This window comes from Pseudophryne corroboree, chromosome 5 (genome assembly GCF_028390025.1).
Source record: "Pseudophryne corroboree isolate aPseCor3 chromosome 5, aPseCor3.hap2, whole genome shotgun sequence".
NCBI classification, from domain to species: domain Eukaryota; kingdom Metazoa; phylum Chordata; class Amphibia; order Anura; family Myobatrachidae; genus Pseudophryne; species Pseudophryne corroboree.
Window position 1 is genome coordinate 150,087,033 of NC_086448.1, and position 25,400 is coordinate 150,112,432.

Genomic DNA, 25,400 nt, shown 5'->3' on the forward strand with positions numbered 1-25,400 from the left:
ACGAGCCCTATGGACCCGACAATGGACGGGTGATGCCGACTCGAAGAGGCATATGGAGGTTTTACCTTACAAGGGTGAGGAATTGTTTGGGGAAGGTCTCACGGACCTAGTTTCCACAGCTACGGCAGGTAAATCAAGTTTTTTGCCTTATGTTTCCTCACAGCCTAAGGAAACGCCACATTATCAGATGCAGTCCTTTCTTGCCAGAGGTAAGGGCAGGGGGAAAAAGCTGCCAACCACAGCTAGTTCCCAGGAGCAGAAGTCCTCCCCGGCCTCTACAAAATTCACCGCATGACGCTGGGGCTCCGCTGAGGGAGTCCGCCCTTTTCAGCCACGTCTGGGTTCACTCACAGGTGGATCCCTGGGCAATAGAAATTGTTTCCCAGGGTTACAAGCTGGAATTCGAAGAGGTGCCTCCTCGGCGGTTTTTCAAATCGGCCCTACCGGCTTCTCCCCCAGAGAGGGAGATAGTTTTAAATGCAATTCAAAAATTGTGTCTTCAACAAGTGGTGGTCAAAGTTCCCCTGCTTCAGCAGGGGATGGGGTATTACTCGACCCTGTTTGTAGTCCCGAAACCGGACGGTTCGGTCAGACCCATTTTAAATTTAAAATCCTTAAACCTATACTTAAAAAGGTTCAAGTTCAAGATGGAATCGCTCAGAGCGGTCATCGCCAGCCTGGAAGGGGGGGATTATATGGTGTCCCTGGACATAAAGGATGCATACCTTCATGTCCCCATATATCCGCCTCATCAGGCGTTCCTGAGATTTGCTGTACAGGATTGTCATTACCAATTTCAGACGTTGCCGTTTGGGCTTTCCACGGCCCCGAGGATTTTCACCAAGGTAATGGCGGAAATGATGGTGCTCCTGCGCAAGCAGGGTGTCACAATTATAACATACTTGGACGATCTCCTAATAAAAGCGAGATCAAGAGAGCAGTTGCTGAACAGAGTATCACTTTCCCTGAAGGTGTTGCAACAGCACGGCTGGATTCTCAATATCCCGAAGTCACAGTTGGTTCCAACGACTCGTTTGCCTTTCTTAGGCATGATTCTGGATACAGACCAGAAAAGGGTTTATCTTCCGATGGAAAAGGCCCAAGAACTCATGAATTTGGTCAGGGACCTATTGAATCTAAAAAGGGTGTCAGTGCATCACTGCACTCGAGTTCTGGGAAAGATGGTGGCGTCTTACGAGGCCATTCTATTCAGCAGGTTCCATGCGAGGACTTTTCAATGGGACCTTCTGGACAAGTGGTCCGGGTCACATCTACAGATTCATCAGATGATCACCCTGTTCCCCAGGGCCAGGGTATCTCTCCTGTGGTGGCTGCAGAGTGCTCACCTTCTAGAGGGTCGCAGGTTCGGCATTCAGGACTGGGTTCTGGTAACAATGGACGCGAGCCTCCGAGGTTGGGGAGCAGTCACACAGGGAAGAAACTTCCAAGGTCTCTGGTCAAGCCAGGAGGCTTGTCTTCACATCAACATGCTGGAGTTGAGGGCCATATACAACGGCCTTCGTCAAGCGGAGAATTTGCTTCGCGACCTACCGGTTCTGATTCAGTCAGACAACATCACCGCAGTGGCTCATGTAAACCGCCAAGGCGGAACAAAGAGCAGAGTGGCAATGGCAGAAGCCACCAGGATTCTTCGCTGGGCGGAAAATCATGTAAGTGCTCTGACAGCGGTCTTCATTCCGGGAGTGGACAACTGGGAAGCAGACTTCCTCAGCAGACACGATCTACATCCGGGAGAGTGGGGACTTCATCAGGAAGTCTTCGCAGAGATTGCAAGTCAGTGGGGACTGCCTCAGATAGACATGATGGCGTCATGCCTCAACAAGAAACTACCGAGGTATTGCGCCAGGTCAAGGGACCCTCAGGCGGTGGCAGTAGACGCCCTGGTGACACCGTGGGTGTTCCAGTCGGTCTATGTGTTTCCTCCTCTTCCTCTCATCTCCAAGATATTGAGAATCATAAGACGAAGAGGTGTACAGACAATTCTCATTGTTCTAGATTGGCCGCGAAGGGCCTGGTATCCGGATCTGCAGGAAATGCTCACAGAAGATCCGTGGCCTCTTCCTTTCAGAGAGGACCTGTTACAACAGGGGCCCTGTCTGTTCCAAGACTTACCGCGGCTGCGTTTGACGGCATGGCGGTTGAACGCCGGATCCTAGCGGAAAAGGGCATTCCGGATGAGGTTATTCCTACTCTGATAAAGGCTAGGAAGGACGTGACAGCAAAACATTATCACCGTATATGCCGGAAGTATGTATCTTGGTGTGAGTCCAGGAATGCTCCTCCGGAAGAATTCCATCTGGGCCGTTTCCTTCACTTCCTACAGACTGGAGTGAATTTGGGCCTAAAATTAGGCTCCATTAAGGTTCAGATTTCGTCCCTATCCATTTTCTTTCAGAAGGAATTGGCTTCTCTCCCAGAAGTACAGACTTTTGTGAAGGGAATGCTGCATATCCAGCCTCCTTTTGTACCTCCAGTGGCGCCCTGGGACCTTAACGTGGTGTTGCGGTTCCTTAAGTCTCACTGGTTTGAACAAGGTGGTTTCATCTTTTCATATGAACCAACATATGCCTGTGGCTACGCGGGACTTGGAGGATTCCGAGTCCCTTGATGTGGTCAGGGCATTGAAAATGTATGTGGCCAGAACGGCTCGGGGTAGGAAAACAGAGGCACTGTTTGTCCTGTATGCAGCTGACAAGGTTGGCGCTCCTGCTTCGAAGCAGACTATTGCTCGCTGGATCTGTAACACGATTCAGCAGGCTCATTCTACGGCTGGATTGCCGTTACCAAATTCTGTAAAGGCCCATTCCACTAGGAAGGTGGGCTCTTCTTGGACGGCTGCCCGAGGTGTCTCGGCATTACAGCTGTGCCGAGCTGCTACTTGGTCGGGTTCAAACACCTTTGCAAAGTTCTACAAGTTTGATACCCTGGCTGAGGAGGACCTCATGTTTGCTCAATCGGTGCTGCAGAGTCATCCGCACTCTCCCGCCCGTTTTGGAGCTTTGGTATATTCTCCATGGTACTTACGGAGTCCCCAGCATCCTCTAGGACATAAGAGAAAATAAAATTTTAAACCTACCGGTAAATCTTTTTCTCCTAGCCCGTAGAGGATGCTGGGAGCCCGTCCCAGTGCGGACTACATCTGCAAGACTTGTATATAGTTTTTGCTTACATAAGGGTTATGTTACTGTTTTGATCAGTCTCGGGCTGATGCTGTTTTGTTTCATACTGTTAACTGGTTCGTATATTCCAGGTTATACGGTGTGGATGGTGTGGGCTGGTATGAATCTTGCCCTTAGATTAACAAAAATCCTTTCCTCGTACTGTCCGTCTCCTCTGGGCACAGTTTCTCTAACTGAGGTCTGGAGGAGGGGCATAGAGGGAGGAGCCAGTGCACACCCATATCTTAAGTTCTTTTTAGTGCCCATGTCTCCTGCGGAGCCCGTCTATTCCCCATGGTCCTTACGGAGTCCCCAGCATCCTCTACGGTCTAGGAGAAAAAGATTTACCGGTAGGTTTAAAATCTTATTTTTAAAATCTTTCTAAGGCATATAAATATGTCTGCCAATCACACACACACTCATGCCATGGAAAGGAGGGGGAGGATTTTGTAGTGCAGACAGAGCTCAATAGGTTTTCCAAAGCCCCTCTGCTTAGTATATTATGGCCCAAATGTATTAAGCTTTAACAAGAGATAATTCTGAGATGGATAAATAAGATTTTACTCACCGGTAAATCTATTTCTCGTAGTCCGTAGTGGATGCTGGGCACTCCGTAAGGACCATGGGGAATAGACGGGCTCCGCAGGAGACTGGGCACTCTAAAAGAAAGATTAGGTACTATCTGGTGTGCACTGGCTCCTCCCTCTATGCCCCTCCTCCAGACCTCAGTTAGGATACTGTGCCCGGTAGAGCTGACACAATAAGGAAGGATTTTGAATCCCGGGTAAGACTCATACCAGCCACACCAATCACACCGTATAACTCGTGATACTATACCCAGTTAACAGTATGAAATATAACTGAGCCTCTCAACAGATAGCTCAACAATAACCCTTTAGTTAGACAATAACTATATACAAGTATTGCAGACAATCCGCACTTGGGATGGGCGCCCAGCATCCACTACGGACTACGAGAAATAGATTTACCGGTGAGTAAAATCTTATTTTCTCTGACGTCGCTGAAAAGACCGCTGCCCAGTGGGGAGCTAATTATCAAAATTTATATCCCTGGGTAGGATTCAAAACCAGGTCTCAGTGCTTAGTACTACGAGAAATAGATTTACCGGTGAGTAAAATCTTATTTTCTCTGACGTCCTAGTGGATGCTGGGAACTCCGTAAGGACCATGGGGATTATACCAAAGCTCCCAAACGGGCGGGAGAGTGCGGATGACTCTGCAGCACCGAATGAGAGAACTCCAGGTCCTCCTCAGCCAGGGTATCAAATTTGTAGAATTTAGCAAACGTGTTTGCCCCTGACCAAGTTGCAGCTCGGCAAAGTTGTAAAGCCGAGACCCCTCGGGCAGCCGCCCAAGATGAGCCCACTTTCCTCGTGGAATGGGCTGTTACTGATTTAGGATGCGGCAATCCAGCCGCAGAATGCTCCAGCTGAATTGTGCTACAAATTCAGCGAGCAATAGTCTGCTTAGAAGCAGGAGCACCTAATTAGTTGGGTGCCTACAGGATAAAAAGCGAGTCAGTTTTCCTGACTCCAGCCGTCTTGGAAATATAAATTTTTAAGGCCCTGACTACGTCCAGTAACTTGGAATCTTCCAAGTCCCTAGTAGCCGCAGGCACTACAATAGGTTGGTTCAAGTGAAAAGCTGATACCACCTTAGGGAGAAACTGGGGACGAGTCCTCAATTCTGCCCTATCCATATGGAAAATGAGATAAGGGCTTTTACATGACAAAGCCGCCAATTCTGACACACACCTGGCCGAAGCCAAGGCCAATAACATGACCACTTTCCACGTGAGATATTTCAAATCCACAGTTTTAATTGGCTCAAACCAATGTGATTTTAAGAAACTCAACACCACGTTGAGATCCCAAGGTGCCACAGAAGGCACAAAAAAGGGGCTGAATATGTAGCACTCCCTTTACAAATGTCTGAACTCCAGGCAGTGAAGCCAGTTCTTTCTGGAAGAAAATCGACAGAGCCGAAATCTGGACCTTAATGGAACCCAAATTTAGGCCCATAGTCACTCCTGACTGTAGGAAGTGCAGAAAACGACCCAGCTGAAATTCCTCTGTTGGGGCCTTCCTGGCCTCACACCACGCAACATATTTTCGCCAAATACGGTGATAATGGTTTGCGGTTACTTCTTTCCTGGCTTTTATCAGCGTAGGAATGACTTCCTCCGGAATGCCCTTTTGCTTTAGGATCCGGAATTCAACCGCCATGCCGTCCAACGCAGCCGCGGTAAGTCTTGGAACAGACAGGGCCCCTGCTGTAGCAGATCCTGTCTGAGCGGTAGAGGCCATGGGTCCTCTGATATTATTTCTTGAAGTTCTGGGTACCAAGCTCTTCTTGGCCCATCCGGAACCACGAGTATCGTTCTTACTCCTCGTTTTCTTATTATTCTCAGTACCTTTGGTATGAGAGGCAGAGGAGGGAATACATAAACCGACAGGTACACCCACGGTGCCACTAGAGCGTCCACAGCTATTGCCTGAGGGTCCCTTGACCTGGCGCAATATCTAGTTTTTTGTTTAGGCGGGACGCCATCATGTCCACCTGTGGCCTTTCCCAACGGTTTACCAACAGTTGGAAGACTACTGGATGAAGTCCCCACTCTCCCGGGTGTCGGTCGTGTCTGCTGAGGAAGTCTGCTTCCCAGTTGTCCACTCCCGGAATGAACACTGCTGACAGTGCTAAGACGTGATTTTCCGCCCATCGGAGAATCCTTGTGGCTTCTGCCATCGCCATCCTGCTTCTTGTGCCGCCCTGTCGGTTTACATGGGCGACTGCCGTGATGTTGTCTGATTGGATCAGTACCGGCTGGTTTTGAAGCAGAGGCCTTGCCAGACTTAGGGCATTGTAAATGGCCCTCAGTTCCAGAATATTTATGTGTAGGGACGACTCCTGACTTGACCTAAGTCCTTGGAAATTTCTTCCCTGTGTGACTGCCCCCCAGCCTCGAAGGCTGGCATCCGTGGTTACCAGGACCCAGTCCTGTATGCCAAATCTGCGGCCCTCTTGAAGATGAGCACTCTGCAGCCACCACAGTAGAGATACCCTGGTCCTTGGAGACAGGGTTATCAGCCGATGCATCTGAAGATGCGATTCCGACCACTTGTCCAAGAGGTCCCACTGAAAGGTTCTTGTATGGAACCTGCCGAATGGAATTTTGCTTCGTAAGAAGCTACCATTTTTCCCAGGACTCGTGTGCAGTGATGCACCGATACCTGTTTTGGTTTCAGGAGGTCTCTTGACTAGAGATGACAGCTCCTTGGCTTTCTCCTGCGGGAGAAACACTTTTTTCTGTTCTGTGTCCAGAAACATCCCCAGGAACAGCAGGCGTGTGGTAGGAACCAGCTGTGACTTTGGAATGTATAGAATCCATCCGTGCTGTTGTAGCACTTCCCGAGATAGTGCTACTCCGACCAACAACTGCTCCATGGACCTCGCCTTTATAAGGAGATCGTCCAAGTACGGGATAATTAAAAACTCCCTTTTTTCGAAGGAGTATCATCATTTCTGCCATTACCTTGGTAAAGACCCTCTGTGCCGTGGACAGTCCAAACGGCAGTGTTTGGGATTGGTAATGGCAATCCTGTACCACAAATCTGAGGTACTCCTGGTGAGGATGGTAAATGGGGACATGTAGGTAAGCATCCTTGATGTCCAGGGATACCATGTAATCCCCCTCCTCCAGGCTTGCAATAACCGCCCTGAGCGATTCCATCTTGAACTTGAATTTTTTTATGTATGTGTTCAAGGACTTCAAATTTAAAATGGGTCTCACCGAACCGTCCGGTTTCGGTACCACAAACAGTGTGTAATAGTAACCCCGTCCTTGTTGAAGTAGGGGCACCTTGACTATCACCTGCTGGGAATACAGCTTGTGAATTGCCTCTAGCACAGCCTCCCTGCCTGAGGGAGTTGTCGGCAAGGCAGATTTTAGGAAACGGCGGGGGGGAGACGCCTCGAATTCCAGCCTGTACCCCTGAGATACTACTTGAAGGATCCAGGGATCCACCTGTGAGCGAGCCCACTGATCGCTGAAATTTTTGAGGCGGCCCCCCACCGTACCTGGCTACGCCTGTGGAGCCCCCGCGTCATGCGGTGGACTCAGAAGAAGCGGGGGAAGAATTTTGATTCTGGGAACTGGCTGACTGGTGCAGCTTTTTCCCTCGTCTCTGTGCAGAAAGGAAGCGCCTTTGACCCGCTTGCTTTTCTAAAGCTGAAAGGACTGTACCTGATAATACAGTGCTTTCTTAGGCTGTGAGGAAACCTGAGGTAAAAAATTTTCTTCCCAGCTGTTGCTGTGGATACGAGGTCCCAGAGACCATCCCCAAACAATTCCTCACCCTTATAAGGCTCTATGTGCCTTTTTAAAGTCAGCATCACCTGTCCAGTGTCGGGTCTCTAATACCCTCCTGACAGAATGGACATTGCATTAATTCTGGATGCCAGCCGGCAAAATATCCCTCTGTGCATCCCTCATATATAAGACGACTTATGTTCGCAAAATAGTATCCCTGTTTGACAGGGTTACAGACCACGCTGCAGCAGCACTATCTGCAGGTCTCAGTCTAGTACCTGAGTGTGTAAATACAGACTTCAGGATAGCCTCCTGCTTTTTATCAGCAGGTACCTTCAAAGTGGCCGTATCCTAAGACGGCAGTGCCACCTTTTTTGACAAACGTGTGAGCGCCTTATCCACCCTAGGGGATATCTCCCAGCGTAACTTATCCTCTGCGAGAAAAGGTACGCCATCAGTAACTTTTTAGAAATGACCAGTTTCTTATCGGGGGAACCCACGCTTTTTCACACTTCATTCACTCATTTGATGGGGGAACAAAACACTGCCTGCTTTTTCTCCCCAAACCTAAAACCCTTTTTTTTTAGTGGTACTTGGGTTAATGTCAGAAATGTGTAACACATTTTTTATTGCCGGGATCATGTAACGGATGTTCCTAGTGGATTGTGTATATGTCTCAACCTCGTCGACACTGGAGTCAGACTCCGTGTCGACATCTGTGTCTGCCATCTGAGGGAGCGGGCGTTTTTGAGCCCTTGATGGCCTTTGAGACGCCTGGGCAGGCGCGGGCTGAGAAGCCGGTTGTCCCATAGCTGTTACGTCATCCAGCCTTTTATGTAAGGAGTTGACACTGTCGGTTAATACCTTCCACCTATCCATCCACTCTGGTGTCGGCCCACAGGGGGCGACATCCCATTTATCGGCATCTGCTCCGCCTCCACATAAGCCGCCTCATCAAACATGTCGACACAGCCGTACCGACACACAGCACACACACAGGGAATGCTCTGACAGAGGACAGGACCCCACAAAGCCCTTTGGGGAGACAGAGAGAGAGTATGCCAGCACACACCAGAGCGCTATATAATGTAGGGATAAACACTATCACTGAGTGAATTTTCCCCAATAGCTGCTTGTATAAACAATATTGCGCCTAATTTTAGTGCCCCCCCCTCTCTTTTTAACCCTTTGAGCCTGAAAACTACAGGGGAGAGCCTGGGGAGCTGTCTTCCAGCTACACTGTGAAGAGAAAATGGCGCCAGTGTGCCGAGGGAGATAGCTCCGCCCCTTTTTTGCGGACGTTTCTCCCGCTTTTTTATGGATTCTGGCAGGGGTAATTATCACATATATAGCCTCTGGGGCTATATATTGTGATTATTTTGCCAGCCAAGGTGTTTTTATTGCTGCTCAGGGCGCCCCCCACCAGCGCCCTGCACCCTCAGTGACCGGAGTGTGAAGTGTGTATGAGGAGCAATGGCGCACAGCTGCAGTGCTGTGCGCTACCTTGGTGAAGACTGAAGTCTTCTGCCGCCGATTTTCCGGACCATCTTCATGCTTCTGGCTCTGTAAGGGGGATGGCGGCGCGGCTCCGGGAACGAACACCAAGGACGGGTCCTGCGGTCGATCCCTCTGGAGCTAATGGTGTCCAGTAGCCTAAGAAGCCCAAGCTAGCTGCAAGCAGGTAGGTTCGCTTCTTCTCCCCTTAGTCCCTCGTTGCAGTGAGCCTGTTGCCAGCAGGTCTCACTGTAAAATAAAAAACCTAACATATACTTTCTTTCTAGGAGCTCAGGAGAGCCCCTAGTGTGCATCCAGCTCAGCCAGGCACAGAAATCTAACTGAGGTCTGGAGGAGGGGCATAGAGGGAGGAGCCAGTGCACACCAGATAGTACCTAATCTTTCTTTTAGAGTGCCCAGTCTCCTGCGGAGCCCGTCTATTCCCCATGGTCCTTACGGAGTGCCCAGCATCCACTAGGACGTCAGAGAAAAGAGTGATAAATGACCAGCCAATCAGCTCCTAACTGCCATGTCACAGGCTGTGTTTGAAAAATGACAGGAGCTGGTTGTTTGGTCATTTATCACTCCTTATGCGTCTCATATTTATCTCCTGTTAAGGCTTAATACATTTGAACCTATGTGCCTGTGGTTGTTACAATAGTCACATGATACTGTGTAACTGGTAGTAGTAGTACTGTGGAAACTGTGGATACATATAAATCATTAATGGCAACCTGAAGGAACTACGGATAAATGTTCATTACCAATCTTCCAAAAAAGAACTCCGTTTTCATGGAATTGCTGTTTTAATTTAAATGTTTCTCTCGATGAGTTCAAAAGAGAAATTTGTATTCTAGTAGCCTTTGTGGCATCCAGATGATAGATCTACACTGTCTAGATAGTCAATAGGTCAACACCAAATAGTCGACAGGTAAAAGGTAGACAAGTACAAAAGGTCAACATGACACTGGTCAACACAAGTTTTTTGGGGGGATTTTCGTATATATATATATATATATTTTTTTTTTTTTTTTTTTTTCAACTTATGCTTAATTTAACATCCACGTGGACTACGATTGGGAATATTAACCTCTGCCTATAGTAGTGGAGCAAGGCATCTTTCCACAAGCGTGGCAAGGGTCTATAATGAAACAACATTGAAAATGACACAAAAAAAACAAACGTCCTGTGTCGACCATTTCCATGTCAATATTTTGTACCTGTCAACAATATGGGGTTGACCTACTGACTGTCTATCTAATTCCTATAGATCTTTTATGCCACACACAGCCTTTGTACTGGTACTTAAACATTGGGGTTTTTATTTGTTTTTTTTTGTCTTGGTATATTCTTGTGCTGTTATATATGTGAACTTCCTCCTACAAGATAATCTGCAAGCCTTACCAATGCCCATATTGCACTAGAAATATCTGGCACCCATAGGATGGTAGGATCCCCTTATACAGTAAATGCAACTTTCTCTTTGTTTCTAAAGCAGCATTGTCACCCACTATTTATGTATATGGTAAAACTTGTACCTAATGAAGTTAAATCTATAGCACAAGGAAACATTTATTGTGAAATGAGGGTAAGGTAGTATATTTATTATGTCATTTATGTCAGATTTACTCATTTAAACTAATAGTTTTCTCTTACACAGCATTTAAGTTTGATTATTTTTTTATTATTACAGGCTAGTGGTGTACAGTCGGTTAGGAGAGGCAAAGGTCCATCAAACACGCCTAAGCAACACACGAATCGAGGGATAGATTTCTACTTTTCTCGAAATAAAAATGTGTGATTATGAGAATTGGATGCATCTGGGACAGTGCAATACTTTCCTCTGTGATGAGCGAGCTGGAATTGTAATAAGTTTGTGAGAGCATATGGACATGGGATATAAGTTATGTACCCGATAGGCATATGCACAGCAGAAGATAGCTATATACATTAATAAAGAATAGAAATAATAGGAAAAAAAACCTAGAAAATGCCTTAGACACACAAAATATATTTTTTCTACACACCCGCATTGGTTCGAAAATACAATCTGCAGTGTATATATGATAGTGAAGTGCATGGTCTGATGGTAACAACTGAACTGCTCATCTTTGCTTTTCTCCATACACCATCAGCCCTTTATCAGGACATCACATCAGCAGAGGAAAAAGCTGTCTATGTGCATGCTGTTACATAGTTGTTTTCTGTTGTTTGTTTTTAAGTCCCTGTCACTACATACTGTAATAGGAGTGTTGCTACAATACCCTCTGCTACAAAAATACCACCAACAACCAACTCCAGGCTTGTTCAAAAACAACAAATACCTTTATTCAGGTTGCTCAAGTACAAGGTTCATAAATCATAGATCATTGTCTTTAACCAGGGAGGTTAGGCCCTGCCTCATTACCTTTCCTTTAATAAGGAACCCTCCAGCTCCCGGCGTCCTGACACTAGTACCCCAGTCTTCCTGATCTCGCTGTCCTTAGCAGGCCTATCGCCTGGGCAAGAACTGCCGTCAGGAGCCCTGCCTTGTTGGAGAGTCTGCTTTAAACCCAGCAGCCAGGTGCTGGCTTATGAAGCAGCTTCCTGGGCTGAGAAGCCCCATAAGACCTGGACTAGACCCAATGGATGGAAAACATGGTCTGTCTACATTTCCCATCCACCCCTGGGACCCTGTGAGCGGCTTCCCCCAGCCACTCTATCAGCGAAACAAGCCACTATTAATTCCCTACGGTTGTTTCCAGTTGGCAAAGTACCTCTCCTGCCACAATACATATTGATTAAAGTGATGAAACTCACTGTAACATATAAGGGGCAAAAGCTCTGAAATAAGCCATTTCCGATGCCGGAGGCTCTTCCCAATGCTACTGTTAATGTTATCGGCAGGTGCCCAGACACGCAGGCAGATGATAGCCTTCCGCTGGACTGATTTACCAAATGCCTGATCAATATCCTGAAGATTCGGTCAGCTAAATCTACGGTGTAAATACAATTTTGTTCCTGTACATATTTGGATCTATGGGAAATAAATTCAGCACTTTTCATTTGTTAAGTAATTTCTTTCTGTGTATTTTACTATATACAAAATCCACCTTAAAACTGCTGTGCGTCCGTAATGTACAGGCAAATTTAAGATTGCACAAGCTCTTTCATGTCTGACATTTGGTCAAGGTAACTTACAAGAGTGTTCTGAACAAGTTTAAGAAAAATGAATAATCTGAGCGTTCTACTTTTTTACATTAGTAAATAGGTTTAATTGATATTTAAAGGGGAAGTCCTCCCGTACTAGGTATGTAAAAGCTATATCCATCTACAGGGAAAACAGTTGCCATTAACTACAGCAAAGCAATGAAAGTAATATGCCAGGTGTTTTATGTACTTTGCAAAATAAAAGTACCTTTTTTATGCTACTTCGCCTCGTCTCTGCAGCTGTTGACCGCAGGCTTTTTTTTCAGATGGACCCTCTGGTTACGGACATCACATTAGGACCTGGGGTTCAGTGATAAAGAACCACACACCCCATAATCCATCACTCTGAGGCCTGTCCAATTACTACTACTACTACTACTACTAAGAGGGGGTGTGCCCAACGTGATGTAATCAAAAGGTTGACAAATAACAATGTTGATATTCATACATTCAAGTTACGATGTCAACATTGTTATAATGTGTACAGGCAACATGTTGAGATTCTTAGGATAGGGTATCCACTGTATTTCTTAAGAATTAAAGTCTATCCCTCCACCAATTTATGCCAAATCTCACTCTCAGAGCTAACCTGTTTTTGGCCTCATCTCCTCTTCTTTATTTTTTTAAGGTTTGTTTCAAATATTTCACTTTTTCAGCAGTTTGTCTAGCGACAAGTAGTTTGAGTTTACTTTTGAATTTGCTGCATTCTGTTAGTGTTTTAGATTTTATTTTCTCTTATGTCCTAGAGGATGCTGGGGACTCCGTAAGGACCATGGGGTATAGACGGGCTCCGTAGGAGACATGGGCACTCTAAGACTTTAGATGGGTGTGAACTGGCTCCTCCCTCTATGCCCCTCCTCCAGACCTCAGATCCTGTGCCCAGAGGAGACTGGATGCACTGCAGGGGAGCTCTACTGAGTTTCTCTGAAAAGACTTTTGTTAGGTTTTTTATTTTCAGGGAGCACTGCTGGCAACAGGCTCCCTGCCTCATGGGACTGAGGGGAGAGAAGCAGACCCACTTTCCTGGACTGATGGGCTCTGCTTCTTAGGCTACTGGACACCATTAGCTCCAGAGGGTCGGAACACAGGTGTCGTCCTCGCTGTTCGTCCCGGAGCCACGCTGCCATCCTCCTCACAGAGTCGGAAGATAGAAGCCGGGTAAGTATATGAAGTAAGAAGACGTCAAAGGCGGCAGAAGACTTCAGTTCTTCAGAGAGGTACCGCGCAGCGGTCCCGCTGCGCGCCATTGCTCCCACACACACACAAGGCACAGCAAGGGTGCAGGGCTCAGGGGGGGGGGGGGCGCCCTGGGCAGCAAGCAGCAAGAATTACATCTCACAAAACTGGCACCATTATTAGGTACTGCGGAGGCAGTATATTATAAAACCCCCGCCAGTATAAAAAAATGAGCGGGACCGAAGCCCGCCGTCAAGGGGGCGGGGATTGATCCTCCAGCACTAACCAGCACCATTTTCTCCACAGCATGCTGCAGAGAAGCTGCTCTCGGACTCTCCCCTGCTGAACAAGTAACGGGACAAAAAACGAAGGGGGGGGGGGGGGGCACATTTATTTGGTGCAAATTATATATATATATATATATATATATATATATATATCTATATAAAAAGCGCTGTACAGGCTGAGACTTTGTTTTCAGTATCTAGGGGCGCTGGGTGTGTGCTGGCATACTCTGTCTCTCAAAAGGGCCTTATTCATATATCGCAGTGTGTGTGGGGGTGTCAGTACGTGTGTGTCGACATGTCTGAAGCGGAAGGCTCGTCGAGGGAGGATGCAGAGCAGATGGTGGTGTCTCTGTCGGCACAGCCGACACCTGATTGGTTGGATATGTGGAATGTTTTAAATGCTAATGTGACCTTATTACATAAGAGATTGGACAAAGCAGAGTCCAAGGAAAAAGCAGGGAGTCAATTCCCTGGTTTTGGCTGTGTCACAAGACCCGTCAGGGTCCCATAAATGTCCCTTTTCCCAAATTGCAGACACTGATACCGACACGGATTCCGACTCCAGTGTCGACTATGATGATGCAAGGTTACACCCAAGGGTGGCCAAGAGTATTCAATATATGATTATTGCAATAAAGGATGTTTTGCATATCACGGAGGACCCCGCTGTCCCTGACACGAGGGTCTGCATGTTTAAGGAAAAGAAACCTGAGGTAACGTTTCCCCCATCTCATGAGCTGAACGCTTTATTTGAAAAGGCTTGGGAAACTCCAGACAAGAGACTGCAGGTTCCCAAGAGAATTATTATGGCGTATCCTTTCCCCTCAAAGGATAGGTTACGGTGGGAATCCTCGCCCACGGTGGACAAGGCCTTAACGTGCTTGTCCAAAAAGACTGCACTACCGTCCCCGGACACGGCAGCCCTCAAGGATCCTGCGGATCGCAGGCAGGAAACTACCTTAAAATCAATTTATACGCATACGGGTGCCCTGCTCAGACCGGCAGTAGCGTCGGCATGGGTGGGTAGCGCAATTGCAGCGTGGACAGATAACTTGTCATCTGACATTGACACCCTAGATAAAGATAGTATTTTGTTGACCTTGGGTCACATTAAGGATGCAGCGTTGTATATGAGAGAGGCTGCGAGAGATATTGGGCTGTTGGGTTCAAGAGCCAATGCCATGGCAGTTTCTGCTAGAAGGTCCCTGTGGACCCGTCAATGGACAGGTGATGCTGATTCAAAGAGACATATGGAGGCTTTACCTTACAAAGGTGAAGTTTTATTTGGGGAGGGCCTCGCGGACCTGGTTTCCACAGCTACCGCGGGTAAGTCTTCTTTTTTGCCTTATGTTCCCCCACAGCAAAAGAAAACACCTCAATACCAGATGCAGTCCTTTCGGTCGCATAAGTTCAGGAAGGGTTGGGGCTCTTCCTTCCTCGTCAGAGGTAGAGGTAGAGGGAAAAGAACACCAGCTATGGCTAGTTCCCAGGAACAGAAGTCCTCCCCGGCCTCTACAAAATCCACCGCATGACGCTGGGGCTCCGCTGAGGGAGTCCGCACCGGTGGGGGCACGTCTTCGGCTCTTCAGTCAAGTCTGGGTTCAGTCGGATTTGGATCCTTGGGTGGTTGAAAGTGTATCACAAGGCTACAAACTGGAGTTTGAAGAGGTGCCTCCACGCTGATTTTTCAAATCGGCCTTGCCAGCTTCTCCCCCAGAGAGGGAAATAGTTTCAGCTGCCATACAAAAGCTGTGTAAACAGCAGGTGATTATAAAGGTTCCTCTAGTGCAACAGGGGAAAGGGTTTTATTCAACCCTATTTGTGGTCCCGAAGCCAGATGGCTCGGTCAGACCAATTCTGAATCTAAAATCCCTGAACCTATATTTGAAAAGGTTCAAATTCAAGATGGAATCTCTCCGGGCAGTGATCTCCAGCCAGAAAGGGGGGGATTTTATGGTGTCACTAGACATAAAGGATGCATACCTTCATGTCCCCATATATCCGCCTCATCAAGCGTACCTGAGATTCGCTGTACAGGATTGTCATTACCAGTTTCAGACGTTGCCGTTTGGGCTGTCCACGGCCCCGAGAATTTTCACCAAGGTAATGGCGGAAATGATGGTGCTCCTGCGAAAGCAAGGAGTCCCAATTATCCCATACTTGGACGATTTCCGGATAAAGGCAAGATCAAGAGATCAGTTACTGAAAAGCGTGTCTCTCTCCCTGAGAGTACTACAACAACACGGCTGGATTCTAAATCTGCCAAAGTCGCAGTTGGTCCCGACGACTCGGCTGGCATTTTTGGGCATGGTTCTGGACACGGCGAAAAAAGAGGGTTTTTCTCCCAATGGAAAAAGCCCAGGAACTCCAGAACATGGTCAAGGACCTGCTAAAACCAAAAAGAGTGTCAGTTCATCAATGCACTCGTGTATTGGGAAAGATGGTGGCGGCCTACGGGGCCATTCCGTTCGGCAAGTTCCGTGCGAGTACTTTTCAGTGGGACCTTCTGGACAAGTGGTCAGGGTCCCATCTACAAATGCATCGGAGGATAAGCCTGTCCCCCAGGGCCAGGGTATCTCTCCTGTGGTGGCTTCAGAGTGCTCACCTTCTAGAGGGTCACAGGTTCGGCATTCAAGATTGGGTTCTTGTGACCACGGACGCGAGCCTCCGAAGATGGGACACAAGGGAGAAATTTTCAGGGAATATGGTCAAGCCAGGAGGCTTGTCTACACATCAATGTGCTGTAATTAAGGGCCATATAAGACGGCCTACAACAAGCGGAGAGTCTTCTTCGCAACCTACCTGTTCTGACTCAGTCAGACAACGTCACAGCAGTGGCGCATGTAAACCGCCAAGGCGGGACAAGGAGCAGAGCAGCAATGGCAGAAGCCGCCAGGATTCTTCGCTATGTCAGCAGTCTTCATTCCGGGAGTAGACAACTGGGAAGCATACTTCTTCAGCAGACACGATCTCCATCCAGGAGAGTGTGGACTTCATCAAGAAGTCTTTGCAGAGGTAACAAGTCGTTGGGGACTTCCTCAAATAGACATGATGGCGTCATGCCTCAACAAAAAGCTTCGGACGAATTGTTCCAGGTCGAGGGACCCTCAGGCAGTGGCGGTGGACACCCTAGTGACACCGTGGGTGTTTCAGTCTGTCTATGTGTTTCCTCCACTGCCACTCATCTCAAAAATATTGAGAATCATAAGACGAACAAGAGTGCAGACAATACTCATTGTTCCAGATTGGCCTTGAAGGGCCTGGTATTCAGATCTTCAGGAAATGCTCACAGAAGATCCGTGGCCTCTTCCTCCCAGGGAGGACCTGTTACAACAGGGGCCCTGTGTGTTTCAAGACTTACCGCAGTTACGTTTGACGGCATGGCGGTTGAACACCAAATCAAAGCTAGGAAAGGTATTCAGGGGGAAGTCATCCCTACTCTAATCAGAGCTAGGAAGGAGGTAACGGCGAATCATTATCACCATATCTCGAGGAAATATGTATCTTGGTGTGAAGCCAAGAATGCTCCTACGGAAGATTTTCAGCTGGGTCATTTTCTCCACTTTCTACAGACAGGAGTGGATATGGGCCTTAAGTTAGGCTCCATTAAGGTGCAGATTTCGGCCTTATCTATATTCTTTCAGAAGGAATTGGCTTCTCTCCCAGACTTTTGTAAAGGGAGTGCTGCACATCCAACCTCCTTTTGTGCCCCCAGTGGCACCGTGGGACCTTAACATTGTGTTACAGTTCCTTAAATCACACTGGTTTGAACCTCTTCAAATGGTTGAATTAAAATTTCTCACTTGGAAAGTGGTCATGTTGTTGGCCTTGGCATCTGCGAGGAGGGTGTCTGAATTGGCGGCTTTGTCTCACAAGAGCCCCTATCTGATTTTCCATGAGGATCGAGCAGAGTTAAGGACTCATCCTCAATTTCTACCTAAGGTGGTGTCGTCGTTTCATATGAACCAACCTATTGTGGTGCCTGTGGCTACGGGTGACTTGGAGGATTCCAAGTCCCTTGATGTAGTCAGGGCCTTAAAATTTATGTAGCCAGGACGGCTCGGGTTAGGAAAACAGAGGCACGGTTTGTCCTGTATGCCGCCACCAAAGTTGGCGCTCCTGCTTCTAAGCAGACTATTGCTCGCTGGATCTGTAACACGATTCAGCAGGCTCATTCTACGGCTGGATTGCAGTTACCAAATTCTGTAAAGGCCCATTCCACGAGGCGTGGCTACGACGGCTGAGGAGTAAGCAGCAGAGCTCGGGAGCTCCCCGGCCACCAAACTCCTGCAACTAATCCTGACCCCCTCTGGTGTCTCTGCCCGGCCGGAATCTTCACCACAGGCTGTGGACACCGACGGGCACCTTATTACGCACTCTCCGGGACCCGTGGAGCGGCATTTACAGACATCCGGCCCTACGGCCTACACCTCCTCCGGATCCCCGGCCTCGAGTTCGACGACCCCGACCGCGAGTCGCCCGTGGCTCGAACGGCGGGCTGCTGCTGCTGCCGCCGGACGCCACGGAGGGAGTGGAAACGGGATATCATCTCCTCTGCCTGTCGGGCTGTGGCCTGGGGCCCTGGTAGCCGGAGACAATACAGGTACTCCTGGGGAAGGGGCACGGCGGCCATCTTAGAAGCTGCTTATATAGGTTGCTGCCCGCGCCTGGACATATGAAGAGCTGCCTGTTGGGATTCTCATGTGCCCTGTGAACTGTCCCTGCACTCTGGGACCTTGCTGCATGCTGCTCTCTCCCATTCCTAATCTCTTAACAAATATGATAAAGTTCCACCTGTGATTGGAGGCAAGGTCAGCTACTTCTACTGCACAGCTCTCCTAGTATACCACACAGGAGCTGCATATAGATTGGAACTAATTACACTGCTGCACTGCACTAATATCCTACATTGTACTACACACCAATATCCTACTGTACCTCCCGGAATTTGATACGGAATATTCCCTCCTCATTACTCTCATCCATATTGTTACTTTTACACAAGCCTGTGCTTCCTATCCATTGATATTTTGACCTACAGACTGGGCACGATTGGTTCCCGCCACTGCTTATACACAACCTTGCTGCTGCCGTCTTTTACTTACACTTCTATACTGCAACCCTGCCCTGGGGTGAGTGTGACTGCTCCTGTCCAATATGGTTAAGGGCGGCCAGAGTGCGGCCGCGGCCAAACTAGAAAGATTTGCTAGACAATCCACTCCCCGGGTAACATCGGCTCCTTCTCAGGGAACCTCCCCGACGCACCCGACCTCCCCTTCTGAGTCTGCTGTCAGTTCCCCTGAGGCAGCGGAGGCGCCGTCTATCCAACAGGTGCTGGAGGCTATAGCTGGCAGTGAACCGCGTCTCTCCGATAAGATGGAGATGGTGCAGTGCGATCTCTCCTTGCTCCGACAAGATGTCCAACGAATCCGTGAGAGAGTGGGTGAGGCGGAGACACGAGTCTCCAACCTGGAAGATATGTGTGGTCCCTTAAAGCAATCCGTATCCACAGTGACCCAGCAGGTTTCCTCCCTCCAGACCAAGCTTTTAGACATGGAGGGGCGGCTGCACAGAAATAATGTAAGATTTGTAGGCCTGCCTGAAAGAGAAGAGGGTTCGCAGCCGGAGGACTTTCTCGAATCCTGGCTTAAAGAGATATATGGCGCGGAGTCCTTTACGGCCCAATTCACGGTGGAGCGTGCACATAGGATACCATCTCGGCCGCTACCTCCTGGTGCCCCTCCTCGCACCTTCATCGCCAAATTCCTGCATTATAAGGACCGTGACTCGGTTCTCCGCTTAGGTCGTACGAAGGGCCCGTTGGTCCGCAATGGAGTCAAGGTGTCGGCCTTTCCGGACTTTGCTGCAGACATCCAGAGGGACCGAGCCCAGTTTATGCCTATTAAACGGCGTCTGCGAGAGCTCAACATTTCATACTCCATGCTGTTTCCTTCAAGGCTCCGGGTCGTGGCGGATGGGGAGACCAAGTTTTTTAATTCCCCTAGAGAGGCGGCCCAATGGCTGGACAGATTTGCGCCGGGTGCTCGGCAGCTGGCTCCGGACTGACCTCCTGCGTGAGGAGGCTGGGGCCTAGATTGCCGGAGGGAACGATTATGGATCGGGGAGCCCCCCCTCATTTGCATTGGTGGCTCAAGACTTTCAAGACCAAGTGGTGTTGGTTAGAGAGGGTTAGAGGTTCAACTGAGAATCTAGGCCTTTTTAGCGCTTGGTAGTTTGGGTTGTTTGTTCGGGATATAAGTATGCCGGAGTTTGGGGTGGTATACGGGGAGGGGAAGGTTAGCTGGGAAGCTGCTAGTTGCGCCTTCTTTTGCTGTTTTCGGTTTTCTTTCTTTAGTTTGTTATTTTTCTTATCTATGTATTTTCTGAAGCAAGGATGTTTAATATTTCAGGTGAAGTGGCTTACAACGCAGGGCTTGTCTACGTCATGTGCTGCTATTGTTCATACTGTTGATTCTCAAGATGTATTTTGGGTGATGTATATCCGAGTGGCACATAGAGCTTACATGGGGTCATGCTTAACCTGAAATTTTTGGCATGGAATGTCCGAGGTCTGAATAACAAAATCAAACGATCCTTGGTTCTGAATATGATTAAGAAATATGACCCGGATATTGCTTGCCTTAGTGAGACTCACTTGGAGGGACATAGGTTATTGTCCTTACGACGGGCCTGGGTGGGATGGGCTTACCATGCCTCTCACTCCTCCTTTTCTAGGGGTGTCTCAGTTCTGATTTAAGAAGTCAGTGCAATTTGAGCTGTTATCGATTAAAACTGACACGTATGGAAGATTTGTATTTATGGAGTGTAAGCTGAGTTCCCAGCCCTATTACATTTTGGCGGTATATATCCCCCCTCCTTTTTCATAGGCTGTGCTGCAACAGGCTGCTTCTTTCATTGCTCCATCTCCTACTACCCCAGTGATTTGCTTGGGCGATTTTAATAACATCCTAGATTTATCCTTAGACCGATGGCACTCCCCGGGGGTTGCGCTGGCGGGTGGTGGTCCTACCAAGTTTGCTGACTTCTTGCATAGTTTGCAGTGGGTGGATGTGTGGAGGCTTCGTCACCCTGCAGCCCGTCAGTTTTCCTGTTTTTCCAGCACTCATGGCTCCTTCTCCAGGATTGACCTGATGTTTGTATCCCCCGCCCTCGTCCCTGGGATTATAGACATCCACTACGAGGCTAGAGGGGTCTCTGACCACTCCCCTCAGTTGATGACTCTTGCTGTGGAAAGTCAGAGGGGGCACTCTTACTGGTAGTTGCATCCCTCTTGGCTAGCCCAGCTGGGTGACTGCAGTGACCTGGAGACTCAGTGGGAGGGTTACTTTAGCGACAATGTAGGGTCTGCCTCGGGTACAGTAGTCTGGGATTCATTTAAGGCGTTTTTGAGAGGCTCATATATTGGACGTATAGCGGCCCATAAAACGTCCTCACGGGAAAGAGAACGGGCCCTTGAAGGTAACGCTAGGGAACTGGAGTCCCAATATTTATCTGATGGTGCCCCCGCGACAGGGGCTCGCTGGCTGGTGGCTCAGTCGGCTTGGTTGGCCCACCTGTCTGATAGAAACTCTAGATCCCTCCTCTTTAAGGCTACTAATATTTATATGCAAGCTGATAGGACGGGGGGCCTCCTGGCCCGTCTGATACATTATGATCGTCCTGGGACTACGATCACCCAAATGTCCGGTGGTGATGGCTCCTTTGTTGACACCACACCGGACATTGCACAATTATTCCGATCTTATTACTCTGAGGTTTATAGCTCAAAATTGACATGCTCTACTTTAGATCTTTCACACTACCTGGGGGGTATTCCGCTGCCCACACTCTCCTCTGAGGCCTGTGAGCTGCTGAGGTGCCTTTGACGCTCGAGGAGGTGACTGCGGCCATTGGTGTGTCCCCTAATGGCAAGGCTCCGGGTTGTGACGGAATTCCCTCCGAGGTATACAAAAATCATGTTGATTTTTTTGGGCCCAGGCTTCATGCCCTATACCTAGATATATTTGCCAATAATGATCTTCCCCCCTCTATGTCAGAGGCAGTTATAATAGTGATCCCAAAGCCCGGTAAGGACCCTGGGTCTCCAGACTCCTATAGACCGATATCCCTGATTCCCACCGATGCTAAGGTCCTGGCAAAGATTTTGGCAGTACGGCTGAACGCAGTGATCGCCTCCCTTGTTCACCCGGACCAGACTGGCTTCATGCCAGGGAAGTCCACGTCTATCAACTTACGTAGACTGCATACCGTTTTACAACTCCCACATGACTCCCCTTCTGACTCGGCTGTGGTCTCGTTAGATGCGGCCAAGGCCTTTGACAGCATTGAATGGGCTTATTTATGGGAGGTGATGGCTCGTGTGGGCTTTGGACCCAACTTTATCAAATGGACTAAATTACTGTATCAACATCCGAGTGCCAGGATCTTGGTGAACGGTTATGTATCCCCCTCTTTTCAACTGTCTCGTGGTACTAGACAGGGCTGCCCCCTATCCCCCACGCTGTTTGCCTTGGCCATCGAGCCCCTGGCCTGCTTGATAAGATCACATCCCGATATTGTGGGAATTTCTACGGGTTCACGTGAGGATAGAATAGCTCTTTACGCCGATGACATCTTGTTGTTTTTGCAGGATTACACCAAGTCAATGCCCATTCTGCTGCGTGTGATAGAGAACTTTGGAGATTACTCGGGTCTTAGAATTAACTGGCCTAAATCATACATTATGCCAGTCATAGGCCCCCCTCCTACTGTTTCCAAAATCCCCCTGCCAGTATGTTGGACATTACAATTTAAATACCTCGGAATCCAAATAACTAACGACCCTTCTGATTTTGTCCCTCTGAACCTGGACCCGACCATGCAGTGGGTCATGGGCAAATCCAAGACTTGGTGTAAGCTTCCACTGACGGTGTCTGGCAGGGTTAACCTCATTAAAATGATTATACTGCCCAAACTCTTATACATTATTCTCCAGTCCCCGGTATATATTTATCCAATATTTTTTAGGAAATTAAATACCGTTTTATCCTCACTGATTTGGGCTAACAGGCGACCTAGGATACAGCTGAAAACCCTCACCAGGCAGCGATCTGACGGTGGCCTGGCTCTGCCTAATTTTCAGATGTATTACTACGCTGCTCAGCTGACTCATATCAGTATATGGGCGCAAGACTCTGGGGCTGACTCCTTACATTGTGAGTTTATTCGCTGTTCCTTTCCCCACCTCTCTCCTATGCAGGTGCTACTGAGTGGGAGCATGGCTCGGTTTCTTCCCCCTATCATTTACCAGGCCTTAAAGATATGGCGGGCCCTGAGAGACCTCTTGAGGTACGATGGCCTAGACCCGGATACCCCCCTCTGGTACTCTGACTGGCTCCCTGAATTACATACACTTGAGGGGCGGGAGGTATGGGCCCCTAAATCAGTGGTCTCTATTTCTCAACTCTACCTAGATAATAATCTCAAATCCTTTCAACAATTGAGAGAAGAGTTTGACCTACCTAATTCTTATTTCTCTAACGTCCTAGTGGATGCTGGGGACTCCAAAAGGACCATGGGGAATAGCGGCTCCGCAGGAGACTGGGCACAAAGTAAAAGCTTTAGGACTAGCTGGTGTGCACTGGCTCCTCCCCCTATGACCCTCCTCCAAGCCTCAGTTAAGATTTTGTGCCCGAACGAGAAGGGTGCAATCTAGGTGGCTCTCCTGAGCTGCTTAGAGTAAAAGTTTAAATAGGTTTTTTATTTTCAGTGAGACCTGCTGGCAACAGGCTCACTGCATCGAGGGACTAAGGGGAGAAGAAGCGAACTCACCTGCGTGCAGAGTGGATTGGGCTTCTTAGGCTACTGGACATTAGCTCCAGAGGGACGATCACAGGCCCAGCCATGGATGGGTCCCGGAGCCGCGCCGCCGGCCCCCTTACAGATGCTGAAGCAAGAAGAGGTCCATAAATCGGCGGCAGAAGACTTTCCTGTCTTCATAAGGTAGCGCACAGCACTGCAGCTGTGCGCCATTGCTCTCAGCACACTTCACACTTCGGTCACTGAGGGTGCAGGGCGCTGGGGGGGGGGGGGCGCCCTGGGAAGCAATGAATTTACCTTATTTGGCAAAAAATACATCACATATAGCTCCTGGGCTATATGGATGTATTTAACCCCTGCCAGTTTTCCAGAAAAAAGCGGGAGAAGAGCCCGCCGTGAAGGGGGCGGGGCCTATCTCCTCAGCACACAGCGCCATTATTCCCACACAGCTCCGCTGGTAGGAAGGCTCCCAGAATCTCCCCTGCATCCTGCAACTACAGAAACAGGGTAAAAAAGAGAGGGGGGCACTTATTTGGCAAAATAACAGATATAAGCAGCTATAAGGGATAGACACTTATTGTAAGGTTGTCCCTATACATATATAGCGCTCTGGTGTGTGCTGGCAAACTCTCCCTCTGTCTCCCCAAGGGGCTAAGTGGGTCCTGTCCTCTATCAGAGCATTCCCTGTGTGTGTGCTGGGTGTCGGTACGTGTGTGTCGACATGTATGAGGAGGAAAATGATGTGGAGGCGGAGCAATTGCCTATAATGGTGATGTCACCCCCTAGGGAGTCGACACCTGAATGGATGGCCGTAATTAAGGAATTACGTGACAGTGTCGGCACGTTACAGAAAACTGTTGACGACATGAGACAGCCGGCAGCTCAGTGCCTGTCCAGGCGTCTCAAACACCGTCAGGGGCTATTAAACGCCCGTTACCTCAGTGGGTCGACACGGACCCAGACACAGACACTGACTCCAGTGTCGACGGTGAAGAAACAAACGTATTTTCCAGTAGGGCCACACGTTACATGATCACGGCAATGAAGGAGGTTTTGCACATCTCTGATACTGCAAGTACCACAAAAAGGGGTATTATGTGGGGTGTGAAAAAACTACCCGTAGTTTTTCCTGAATCAGATGAATTGAATGAAGTGTGTGATGAAGCGTGGGTTACCCCCGACAAAAAACTGCTAATTTCTAAAAAATTATTGGCACTATATCCCTTCCCACCAGAGGTTAGGGCTCGTTGGGAAACACCCCCTAGGGTGGATAAGGCGCTCACACGCTTATCAAAACAAGTGGCGTTACCGTCTCCAGAAACGGCCGCCCTTAAGGAGCCAGCAGATAGGAGGCTGGAAAATATCCTTAAAAGTATATACACACATACTGGTGTTATACTGCGACCAGCAATCGCCTCAGCCTGGATGTGCAGTGCTGGGGTGGCTTGGTCGGATTCCCTGACTGAAAATATTGATACCCTGGACAGGGACAATATATTATTGACTATAGAGCATTTAAAGGATGCATTCCTATATATGCGAGATGCACAGAGAGACATTTGCACTCTGGCATCAAGAGTGAGTGCGATGTCCATTTCTGCCAGAAGAGGATTATGGACGCGACAGTGGTCAGGGGATGCGGATTCCAAACGGCATATGGAAGTATTGCCGTATAAAGGGGAGGAGTTATTTGGGGGCGGTCTATCGGACCTTGTGGCCACGGCAACGGCTGGGAAATCCACCTTTTTACCCCAAGTCACCTCGCAGCAGAAAAAGATACCGTCTTTTCAGGCTCAGTCCTTTCGTCCCCATAAGGGCAAGCGGGCAAAAGGCCACTCATATCTGCCCCGGGGCAGAGGAAGGGGAAAAAGACTGCAACAGACAGCTTCTTCCCACGAACAGAAGCCTTCCCCCGCTTCTGCCAAGT

At 48.6% G+C, this 25,400-nt stretch overlaps 1 protein-coding gene and 1 long non-coding RNA gene across 2 annotated transcripts in view; one reads left to right on the forward strand and one right to left on the reverse strand.

Annotated features, from left to right (window-relative positions):
- Positions 1 to 12,412, forward strand: part of LOC134927405 (cryptochrome DASH) — a 123,605-nt gene extending 111,193 nt beyond the window's left edge. Inside the window, exon 14 of the mRNA XM_063921811.1 lies at positions 10,696 to 12,412. Coding sequence (XP_063777881.1) covers positions 10,696 to 10,803 — 108 coding nt within the window. The 3' untranslated portion in view covers positions 10,804 to 12,412. The remainder of the gene's footprint in view (positions 1 to 10,695) is intronic.
- The window catches only part of LOC134927407 (uncharacterized), a 70,688-nt gene that overhangs the window by 11,091 nt on the left and 34,197 nt on the right, over positions 1 to 25,400 (reverse strand). The gene's annotated exons all lie outside the window — the stretch shown is intronic.